The sequence below is a fragment of the Eufriesea mexicana genome, unplaced genomic scaffold, assembly GCF_001483705.2.
Source record: "Eufriesea mexicana isolate 0111107269 unplaced genomic scaffold, ASM148370v2 scaffold2087, whole genome shotgun sequence".
NCBI classification, from domain to species: Eukaryota; Metazoa; Arthropoda; class Insecta; order Hymenoptera; family Apidae; genus Eufriesea; species Eufriesea mexicana.
In genome coordinates, this window is record NW_016910162.1 from 1,117,668 (window position 1) to 1,130,014 (window position 12,347).

At 27.0% G+C, this 12,347-nt stretch overlaps 2 protein-coding genes across 2 annotated transcripts; both read left to right on the forward strand.

Moving 5' to 3' along the window:
• The first annotated feature begins 251 nt into the window (after nucleotides 1-251).
• LOC108549532 (uncharacterized) lies at nucleotides 252-5,831 on the forward strand. Its single transcript, XM_017902950.1, has 3 exons — nucleotides 252-467; nucleotides 4,969-5,202; nucleotides 5,417-5,831. Exons 1-3 carry the CDS (start codon nucleotides 407-409, stop codon nucleotides 5,647-5,649), a joined length of 528 nt encoding a protein of 175 aa, XP_017758439.1. The 5' UTR covers nucleotides 252-406; the 3' UTR covers nucleotides 5,650-5,831.
• Nucleotides 5,832-7,374: 1,543 nt separating this feature from the next.
• Nucleotides 7,375-11,686, forward strand: LOC108549475 (uncharacterized). Its single transcript, XM_017902863.1, has 3 exons — nucleotides 7,375-7,446; nucleotides 9,390-9,554; nucleotides 11,469-11,686. Exons 1-3 carry the CDS (start codon nucleotides 7,398-7,400, stop codon nucleotides 11,684-11,686), a joined length of 432 nt encoding a protein of 143 aa, XP_017758352.1. The 5' UTR covers nucleotides 7,375-7,397.
• The last annotated feature ends 661 nt before the right edge of the window (nucleotides 11,687-12,347 follow it).

Consider the following 12,347-nt stretch of genomic DNA (forward strand, 5'->3'; position numbering starts at 1 on the left):
CAAATGAAAAGTTCCATTCAATAAAATTACATGAATTCGATAAATTGCACAATAATAATAAAATTACACAGGAAACTGGATAATTTTTCAAAATGGAATTATTGAAATATCATTGTTCTACGGCGAACAATCTATGGAAGAGAATTAGAAGGATAAAGAAAGCTAAAATTACACGGCTTGCGCGATTATGCGATCTGCGGCGGGGTGGCGAAAAACAGAGAGGAGTGCGGTGAGTGGCGTGGTGAGTGGCGAACCTCGCAATCTCATACTCGCGATCAGGCTGTCGACTCGACGACAACTCTTCCTTGTGCCAGTGCTTCACCCTCCGTCACGAATCGCAGTTTGCATTCTGCTTCCCGAGAGTAAACTTCAGGAGAAAACTTGCCTCTCACCGACGACTTCCGAAATGGCTCGAAGGATCGCAGTGCTAATTGTCAGCTTCGCGCTCGTCTTGGCGGTTCGTTCAGGTGATTATTCTGAAAATTTATTTTCTACAAAAGAATGCCGGGAAAAATTTGAGGAAAACGTACCTCTTTCGTATGGTGGATTATTAGTGAAAATGCAAAGAAAAGTTTGTCGATCGAAGTGATGAAATTTTTATTCGATCGTCGGTGGTCAGAGAAACGTTCGTGATCAAGTATGTTTATATTGTTCTCGCCAACGGTTAGTGTGATACATGATACGCCTTCTGCAGCTTTCTTTAGTTTCATGTTGTGGTTATATTCGTACGCTGAACAAAGCTTCGCCAATATATTTTTACAGTACAGTTTGTTATGGATTTTGTGGTTTATAATTCTCAAGCTTACCAAAATGACAAAATATATCGTATAAAAATGATTTAGATTTATATTTCTACATAGAAACGAGGGCTTTTATTAACATACATTTCGATTGAAAATCAAACGAACGTGAATATAGTAAAATTTGTCAGTTGTCAAACCACACGTAAATATATATATTCAAACAAAATAACTATGACCAGATTAATTGATAATTTTTATGGTATATTTAGTTGAATGTGAATAATCAACATAATATTTTGTTAATTTTTTACGTACTCGAATCGCATATTTTGAAAAATTATGTATGGTAATTTTTATATTATATTATTGTTATGCTACCTATGTAGTGTAATACATAGATCTTATCATTCTTTTTACCTTGTTTGCACGAATATTATTATAATTGTATTTACATTTAAAAATCATATTTTTCAATATTGCAGATATTAATATAAATATAAAAAATTAAGTGAAAATAAAAAAATTTGATCATACTTCCTGTTACTATTTACAGTCATGGGTTTATAAATTTATGTTATTCTTTCCAAATTTTCAACGATATTAATTATCAGAAATTATATTTAATATTTTTTCACATATGAATATTTCTTGTATTATACATCAACTTAAGAGGCAATAATAATTTATAAGAAAAATTTTATTATTTTTTTTATCACGGTATTTTGTAAATCACTAAAAGAAGGATATTTTATAAACAAGATGTTTATTTATTATAAACTACATATAATAATAATTTATGTTGAAAATTAATTTTAAGTAAATTTTCGGCAAATATTATTGGACTAGTATAAAGTTTTTATAATATATAAGGTTTAATTTGTTAATGTACGATTTAATAATGTGAAATATATTATTATTAGCATTTTTTTAAAATATATAGATATAGAGAATTTTCCGTAATTAAAAATTAACCAACTAAAAGTAATAAAGAAGTGTGAAAAAGATATTTTTTGTCTACCAAACATTTGATTTTGCTTTATTTTTTAGTATCGAAGTTTTAAAAATGCAAATTTGGAACGCCTACCGGCGAGCAATCTACCGTACACAAGCCGTTTCCATGGTATTTCAGTAAAGCTTTGAGTAAGAAATTACACATTGCCTCGCTGGAAAACAGTTCACAATTAAACTTTTAATAAACAATTAACATTTAATAACATTATCTATAATTAGGTTAATTAAAAATTAGGTTATGTTATTCCTAATGATTTTGATATAATTACTTAAATGTCTCCCATTCTCTATAAAATAATATCAATTACAATCTGTTGTAATTCTGTTGTAAAATCTGTTTTAATTTTACAAACTATTTCGTGTTGTATTTTCTAATTAATGCTAAAATGTTAGAAATAATATACTGTATTCTTATTTCATTTAGACAGGTATTGTAGCTAATATTATTATATTTGTATAACATTATTAACTGTATGAAAATTGTAATGCAATAATAAATAACCCATATATCGAATAATATATGTATAATATCTTATACAAAATCTTACTAAAATTCTGCTGTAGATGTAGGCATAGTGTATGACAAATTGCTCGTTAGTAGGCGTTCCAAATTTGTCTCATTCATTTTGTCAGTTTTATTAGTCACGAATGTTTCTTCCATTATTCCCTGTTATGTTTTCATGGGTTATCCTTCATTTCTGCAATACTATTTGGTTCTCTGTAACAATTACGATTACAATTATATTTATACCAGTGAACTTATTAACAGTCGATAACGTTGCGAATAATTTGTTAGACGTGTTTACACATTTACGTATAATCGTAGAAATAATCTAAACTGGATCGTTTCCCTCGAGTCGACGGATATTTTCGATCGATTCGAAACAATTTGAAACCAGAAGGCTAGTAGGTTAACTGTGGTTTGTCGAACTGCAAGTTACAATTTGAGGAGGGAGGGGTAACGTCGCAACTCCTGGCGCCACGATACTGCGACCCAAATAACTACATAGAACATGCGTATTTGAAAAAGGGACGCTGGAAATGTACGCTCGATTATAAACATTCTTACGGTACGTAAGCTCGATCCGCCGGTTTGTTAGAATTATGTGCGACAGTCGGAAATGTTCCGGCGTCGTAGGGGCGTCTACCAGGCGCCAGAGGAAATAGATTATTTGCTTCTTCCGGGAAACAAACAATCGTTGAATTGAAATGGACTATAATCTAGAAAAATGGCTTCTATATTTTTCCAAGAGGATTCATGCGTAACATTATCTTGGACCCGTTATATCTTTCTCTATTTTCTGGTCGTTATTGCACGAGGTATGCGCTGAGCGAGAATGAAGAATGCCTTATACGTACGTACACGATTAATTTTAGAATCTCTATTTTATTCGCATATTCCTACCAACTTGGATTTTAAAATTCCTTGTTACAGTCTTTCATCGTACCCTTTTATCTGACACTTCATTTTATTATTTCATTTAACGATTTTACAGTTGCTGTTGTACATAAAATACAAACTTACGAAGTTGGGAAAATCCTGGAATTCGCTTTTATGATACTAAGAATTTTTAAGTATCACTTTACATAGAGTTATAAAATAGGTAACAGTTTTTAATTATTTTTTAAAAAGGATAATATCTGAAATTGAAAAAATTAATAATTTTATTCATTTCTCATAGTATCAAAATTACCGACTTTTCAAAAAAATTTTTGAAGGATTTGTTAACATCAAATTTCATATGTTTGTATATACGTGAATTTTGTCATATTGCAAAGTTTGTTAATTATTAAAATTAGGTAATAAAATGTATTATATACTAAAAGAAAGGGTAACAGTCATGTTTTGCAGAGAACTTAAGAATTTCGTGGCCTGAACGTGTCAAATGCTAGAAAAGGTATACAAAAATATTACAATGTCAAACTTAACAACGTTTGAGTGGTACTAGCGTTGAAGAATCGCGAGATAATGATGGAAGAAGTGACCGTTCGTGCACAATGGGGTGTGAGTTTGCAGATCGGAGTTTATGAAACAAAAAGCTCGAAGCGTTCCAACATTTCACTTTTTTTTTAGACGACGAATGAATGTAGATTTAAAAAATTTTTTAAATTTAAGGAACACTGAAAGATAAACATATTCTCAGAAAAATCGATTGTTGAAAAATACGTTAAAATATTATTTTTCCATATCTTCTATATACTATTCAAAAATAATATTTTAATAACTATATTTGAAAATATTATAATAAATATAAAGCATACATATCATATTTAAATAGAGATGTAAATAACAATATTATACAAATACACTATTTGGAATAAGACTAATAAGTTATATATATATTATTAATTACATAATAATTATTAGTATATTGTTGTTAATATTTACAAACTTTTAATTCAAAAACTGTTAGTAAATATTTAAAAACATCATCGAATAAGGACGTATCAAAAATTAAAAGATAATAAAATTACAATTTTTTCATAAAATATATTCTTTAAAAAATGACTGCAGACATCGAGTTCAGTTTCTGGTATTCAAATAGGAAAACAAAATTAATCAAAGAATATTGTTTTTGAGAAAATATTAAGTATTAACAATTATTTTATTAAATATTAAAAATAGCATATCCAAAAACATTAAAAATTATTCGTAAATATTGTTTCCAATATTTGACAATTTTTTGTTATTGTAGGACTAATGATCATCGTTTAATATTCTATATTAATCCATAAGGAGGAATGTAATAGTTTTATTACTAAAAAAATTTGCGTATATTAAGCGTTTAATAGAATTATTTTCAGTCTAGAATATATTTAGTTTATGTTTCATACATCTTTTTAAGTTTTTCTTTACATTTATTAAAAATATTCTTCGTCATATTTTTCAATTATTCAAAATAAAAATACATTAATAAATATTATTAAGTTTAATACTATTTGAATAAGAAAAATATAATATATCATTATATATAATAGAATGGACATGGTCGTCTTTGTTTAAGATAATTCTAAAGAAATTATCCTATTTAATTAGAAACAAATTGATATTTATATTAATTCAGAAGAATGTTTATAAAATTTTATATGGTGCACTCTGTGTATCCTATATATCCTGTACGTAATACATAGATGGATGTAATGTCATATAAGAAACATTGGGAAGAACGTAACAGTGAAGTATGTATTACAAACGACTGTTTTTCTTTTGCAGATGAAACTTTGAAGTGCTACATGTGTACTTCGCTAACGAATCCCGGTTGTGATATAGATCCAAAGGCACACAAGATTGAACCTGTTGAATGCACTGTTAACAACATGATTGAATGGCAAAAAAGTGTCCAAAGGCATCAGATTTTAAATCCGATTTCTACAATTTTTGAAATCGACAATTCCCAACATTATCAGGCTACTGCTCCAATGGCATGTGCTAAAATGACTCTTACGGGTAAATAATGCATAACAATTAATTGTCCACAATAATAAATTTTTAATATAGGTAAAGAATCAATGAGAGTAAGAATAAGAGTATTATACAAACAATATTATATCATATTCTTGTAGTTAGTTTTAAAATTCACTTTAATTACTATTTATATATAAAGAAATGTAAATAAATGCTTTTTGTATGTACTTAATAATTAATGTACTATGTTTATTAGTTAACAAGCAAGACATCATAGTAAGAAATTGCCAGACTGCGAAAACAGAGACCATCGATCCATGCAAAGCGATAGGAGGAAAAGTCTCTAACGATATCTTCAACCTGCAACACTGTGATCTATGCATGGAGGACGCTTGCAACAGTGCAATCACAACTTCACCAAGAATTTTCTTCACTTTGATATCCGCTCTTGGAGCTATAGTTTTGGGTTCTTTCTACAACGTCGCGTAACCTTTATATATCGAGTTATAGAATTGATTGCGATTGTCCTCTGAGATATTTCACAATCAATTCATAGTGTATTCTAAAACTTGGAAACACACACATATATGCATATACATTGTTCATTGATATTCCACGTCGTTTCACAAGTATGACTCACATAATGGATATTGGCGACATAAAATAAAATACAGGACAAAAATTTAAAGTTCGGTATTTTCAGATTTCTGATAACAATTATAAAACTACTTTTTTCTATATTTCTTATCTTTTTATATAATTGTTGTTATTTGCATTTTCTGTAGCAGAATCATAAACCTCTGAGATATAGAGCTTTAAAATTATAGATCATTAAGTGTTTACGCAAATTTGTTTGAATAAAATTAAATTCTTTATATTAAATTTGCAATAGCCTACGAAACGATGTTTCAGATGTTTGTTTAATTAAATTAAACCGATTTGTGATATTTATTTGTTGTCGCCAAAATTTTATTTACAAAAATTTCTGTACTATTCTTTTCCTTTATTGGAGCGATATCCAAAGGATAGAGTCATTGAAGTTGAAATCAATTCCAGACAAAGATGTAGCTTTCTACTCAATTTCTATTTTCTAAATTTTAAGAATAAATTGGCTAGCACATTTTGTATACCGAGTTAAAAAGGTTCGTGTCTATAGAGTTATGTAACGACTAATAACTTTACGGTGATCGAGCATGATTATGCAATGATCATTGCCTGAATGCGTGTTCATTATAAGAATTTAAATGTTATTATATTTATCGAATTACATTTGCAATACATTTATCAAGCAGGACCTTATAAGCATAAATAAGTAAAAATATATATATTGTATACTTATATATGTGTATTATACAAAGATGCTTATCAGATATGAAATTTGGCCAATGTTTATATCAAAGAATGCTAATTAGCTTCTCGAGATCGAATATATCGTCGCAAGAAAATTGTGACGAGCAATAAAATATATATCGAGCGATCGTAATGTTTTGTCGTTGAAAATTTAATCCGTAATTTCCCGATAAACGACTAAATGTACTTTCAGAAGTAAGAATTTTAAACATTGTGCGTTAAAATTGTACCTTATTCGAGAGATTTGCTAAGCAAGATATATCGTTTCCTGTTAACAAAAATAAACACTTTCGTAAAAGATTTCAGAGAAACGATATTTGCGAGAAGAAAAGCAGACTATATATATACTTCAGGCTTAATGAATTTCGAAGTAAAGTGAAATTTACGTACATATGTGTGATAGTTAAAAGAAATGATACGTGATGGCGTACGGTTAAAATTGTTATAATGTTTTATTCAGTTTTCATTTAATACTATTTGTAAATATTAGCTCATGCTTAGTTGTAACATTAATTCCACGTTTTTTTTATAAGAGTACAAATAATATTACCGTTTTATTTTTGACATATACTGTTAATGTAATGTTTGTGCACTTTAATTCTAAAAGAGGAGAATTAAAAAATATATAGTAACTAAAACAGTTTAAAAATGTAATTAATTTATAATGCGTTAATTTCAATTATTCATTGCAAAACCAAGTAGAACAGTGTTATTAAATAATTTTAACGTTTATATTTTACTATGTGTATGAGAGAAATGGTATGTATGTATCCTATCCCACTTAACATCTTGAGAGACGCGCTATAGTCCTTACTTTTATTATCAAAGATAAGATAACAGGTAATGAAAAGATTTGAAACGTACATAGATTCTAAGGTGGAACCAACATGGCTGGGCAAGTAAGTCTGACGATAATAATCATTCTCATGAATTTGGGTAAGTAACACTTGTAACTTTTAATATTATGTTTATTCTACTGTTGTATGAAATGACAATTAAATTTAATACCATATAATTGACAAGTACTGAAATAATTTTATATAAAGTTTAATACACAAAGCTACTGTGTACATCTGTACATAATGTTTAGCCCTGAGAATAATTATTTACTTTTATTATAATTAATTATATTATTAGTTCTTATTTTATACATATGGTACAGCTCTAATTTTTATAAACACAACATAAAAATTATTATTCAATAAAGTATTTTTTACAATATTTGATAATATTATTTATATATGTCTATTATAAAAAATTATGAAACTGTATAAACTATTTTTACCAATATAATAGAATTATTAAGCATATAACAAGTTGACAGTTTACAGAGAAAATTTAAATTGTAATTAACAAAGGATTTATGTCAAGATCATAATTTATTAAATTTGAAAGTCATTATAGTTTTACTAAAGCCACATATTTTTACTACACTATACTGTGAATGTTCTTAAACCTAAATTCGACGCAGCACCGTATTATGACCTTCAAGTACCCTCATAAAGACAAATGAACTATGAATGCTTGGAATGCAGATATTTAATCGCATTAATTTTGAAGAATAGCTTCTAAGAAAAAAAATAATTCGAAAAAAAGTCAATGAAATCAATTATATGATATAAGACTTTAAACGTTAAAATTGTTTTATGCCATAAAAGAAAAATTAGAAAACAAAAACCTACTTACACGAGATTTTCATCAAATTTACGGAGTATTTATTTACCGAAAAAATATTTGGTCCATATATATTTTATCGGCAACCGTTCATATTTACGAGACGAAAATAGTCCTCAAAATACATAAAAAACCGTATTTTCTTTATATCTTGAATATTATTCAATGTGGAAAAATATATACTGCAATACAAAAATTTCTATGAGAAATTTTACTATGTAAGTAATTTTACAAAATATTAATTTATTTAAAAAATGTATTAAATATTAATATTTTTTAAGTTAATTACTTACAAGCTTTAGATGAATCAATTAAAAAAAATATCTTTGACAAATTTAACTAGATTTTGTTTTAAGAAAGCTATAATTATTTTCTGAAACGAACAGTGTTAATTTGTCTGTAAGAAAACGTATATTATGCGCTAATAAAAAAGTAGTATTCCAGCTATGTGTACTATACACAAATTAAAATAACTCAAATGTTCGTACATTTATTACTTGGATGGAATTCAAAATACATAAATTTTATCTGTTCCGTGTACAATGCATTAATAATTGTATTTCGAGAATTTCTCAGTTTCTATGTGCAGACACTTAACTGAAATAAAAAACAAAACATTGAAATAGCGAAATATTTGTTTTGATTTGTTGCAATTTTATAAATCATGATAAAATGAACAAATCTAATATAACAAATGAATATACATACATATATAGTGTATACAGTATTATAACATGTCACATTATCGAATAATATTTCAATTTTCTATTTACATATACTAAAGATTAATATTAATATAATATTAGTGTAATATTAGTGTAAGCTAATAAACGACAGCATTAAGAAAATTAATGCAACTTTGAAATCCAATAAAGTATGATCTTGTTATAAATAAACACGTATCTTGATATAAATAAATTGCTAATCATAATATTCCTCTAATCACTCTAAAGTATATCAATTTATTATATTTATTTTATTAATTTCCTGTTATAAATAAAAAAAGATTAAAAATATATACAAATATATGTACATGTTCTTGAAAATATAGTTTATAAAAATAATAATGACTTACAGTTGATCGAAATTTCTTTCAACTTGACTTCATAACCTCTCATAGAGAATGTAATTGTAACAAGCTCGCTGATATTTAATTTTATTTATCAAAAGCCTGTAGACTAAGGGAGAACAATCGAATTATTTAGCAGAGTACACAAGAGGAGTAAACTTATGGTGTTACGAATGTAATACCGATATAAGCAACGGACACACAAGAGAATGCAACGATCCTTACATTCCAACACCGTACTTCGACTTAGTTCTCTGTCCACAAAACGAGTCGCAGCATTGTCTCAAAAGCGTCATCGATTGTGCGTATAAAGTACCATCTAGCGGTAGTTTACTGTTGCGTGTGCTCACCTTCATTACGTGCACGTGTCGCAGCATGTACGCGTTCTACGTGCTTGTATTAACGTTAACTACATTTATATACATTTCTACATACTAAGTAGCATCTCTCGGTAGAATTCAAACAAAGTTAAGAAATATCTTCGTGTTGGTAACTTTTTTATGAACATTTTTGAAATATTAGGTTATGTATGATTATATACGTATGAAAGATAAGAGAAAAAGTTGAATATCACAAGACGACTCTATCGAAGAAATCAAGTTTTAATTCTTTTTTTAATACTTATATTTTATTATTAATACTACCTTAGTTCACCAGTAAAGAGACGAGGTTCCATGAATTTGACTGATTTCTTCGTAACGTGAAACTTATTCTCAATTAGATATCAGGAAAAAGGGAAGAATTTTATGACTTCAGTGACACCCACAAAATGCACTATACAAATACGGTCATAAAGACCACTCTTATCATATCTACATATATATTACAGTATATACATTGCATTTGCTTTCGTAAAATTTTTTCGAAATCTTGATTTCATCTTTGAATTAATTACAAATTTGGAGTTGTCAAGTTATAGATTTTCTCAAACTTTAAAGAATTTCAGGTATTTATTTTTTACTATATACAAATAATTGCATCTTTTCAATTTTTTATATACCATTAAGAATATTTATTTTTTGTTTATTAATTTAAAATAATTAATTATTAATTTACAATTTATTAATTACTAATTATTAGAATAAGTGAAATTTGGAAAAAAGTCATGAGAGGGCAAACGATTACACAAATCTTTTCTGTTTTGTGTCTCCCTTTTACTTTCAACGTGAGTACATCACATGTCATGGAACGTCTCATATATCGCGTTTTTAACCGAATGTATGCAAATATAACAGCAATGACATGTAATTGAACTTAATGTACATTTTGCAATACTGTACAGGGATCCTTTATAATACTTTTAAATTTACTTTTTTAAATTTTTCTACAAGGACTGATTAACTTTTTCATAAATAATTTATTAATTTTTATATAAGGTATTTTATTTTTGTAATTTTTTATAATAATACAATATCAAATTTCTGATTATTCTTTGCAATTTCAGAATATTGTTCAACATTAAACGCTATTATTACCTAGATATTAAATAAACATGAAAATAGGAAGCTTTTAACAGTATAGAAGGTTAAAAAAATTAAAAGAAAATTAACACTAGAACTACAAATCTGAAACCAGTATCAAAATATATTAAACTGTTGTTAATAATCATAAAAATAATATTATGAAAATAAATAAGTTATATTTTTATCTCAATAGGAGATAACATTAATTTTGTCAAAAGTAACTATATATTTTCTACAACTAGAAACATCAAAAATTAAAAAACTGTCATTTTAACCATTTTGGTAATTCTAGTGTTAATTGTTAACAAATTATAGATCATGATTTGCATTATAACACAAATTATTTTCCAAGTTATGAAGGACGGACTTTTATTTAGTTATCATTAGTACATAGTGCGTCACTTGTATAAATATAAAGCCATAAGATAGAAAAGTTTTTTTTTAAATTTAAGTTCCTTACGAAGAGATATTCCAGTTTTTCAAAAATTATTCAATTTCTTGTTTTACTTTGTTGAAATTCTATCGAAGTAATATAAATTCCCATGTAATAGTTATTAACAAGCATTTGTCATGAAACATTACTTAATACTGAAAATAAGAAATATCAGTCTTTGATCTTGAAATTCCTTCATTTTATGATGAATTAACGTATGTCTCACCATTGTCACATTACTTCTAATTTAAGTTAGTTTCTAGTTTTTGTAGTTATAGTGCTACCTTGAGGCTACGAAACCGTTTTCTTAATGATGCAGATGGGAACGTGCTGGTGACGGTGCGAGGTTGCGTGCCGTCTCGAGAAATCGATGGATACTGCCAACCAACGGAATATTTTCCAGGATCCAACATTATGTGTTCTTTCTGTGCAGACTACGCTTGCAATAGCCAAAGTTCCATAGATATTTTCATTTTGCAATATTTAGTCTTATCTTTAATTTTAATCAATGTAATATCATACTTACACTTATTGTAGTAATAATGTTTATTTTATATTTTATTTAATTCTCATGTTTTAAACAAAATATTATATTACTTTATTAATTACTTTTGTTAACGTTACTATAAATAAATACATATATGAAACTATATAATATATTTATAAACAATATTCAGTCAATATAATAATAATTGTTAATACAAACTGAATGTGTCAAATTAATAATAATACAAAAAATACCATAACATTTTAAATAATTTAAAAACAATTCTGAATCAATAAGTAATGAAAAGCTTTTTAGAGTTTCTAACAGATACAAACTTTATACAATCAACCTACCTGTAATTGACTAGTATAAATGATTAACTACGAATCATATAAAAATATAAATTCATTTATTATACTAATTATTTTTTATGTTTGTATATATTATATAATACATTAAATATTGAACATAATATATTTTATATTTCTAGTGTATACTAAAAGTCTATCCAGTATCTATCTAGTATACACTCTATCTTATAGATTTAGAAACATAATATTGTTAATAATTCCACACAAATATATAAAGATTAGAGGAATATCATAACGTGTTGAATATTCAAGATACACTAGCTATGGTTATTCAGGGTGGCTTAGCATCCATAACAAAGCTTGTTTTCTTAGTTTTATCGTCGTATGCATTTGGTTTATG

Excerpts from the sequence above, each read along its gene's own strand:
- LOC108549532 (XM_017902950.1), top strand. The coding sequence starts at position 407 with ATGGCTCGAAGGATCGCAGTGCTAATTGTCAGCTTCGCGCTCGTCTTG. Across the intron at positions 468-4,968 it reads CGTCTTGGCGGTTCGTTCAG|ATGAAACTTTGAAGTGCTAC; the intron begins GTGATTATTCTG and ends TTTCTTTTGCAG. Across the intron at positions 5,203-5,416 it reads TGCTAAAATGACTCTTACGG|TTAACAAGCAAGACATCATA; the intron begins GTAAATAATGCA and ends TATGTTTATTAG.
- LOC108549475 (XM_017902863.1), top strand. The coding sequence starts at position 7,398 with ATGGCTGGGCAAGTAAGTCTGACGATAATAATCATTCTCATGAATTTG. Across the intron at positions 7,447-9,389 it reads AATCATTCTCATGAATTTGG|CAGAGTACACAAGAGGAGTA; the intron begins GTAAGTAACACT and ends CGAATTATTTAG. Across the intron at positions 9,555-11,468 it reads TCTCAAAAGCGTCATCGATT|ATGGGAACGTGCTGGTGACG; the intron begins GTGCGTATAAAG and ends TTAATGATGCAG.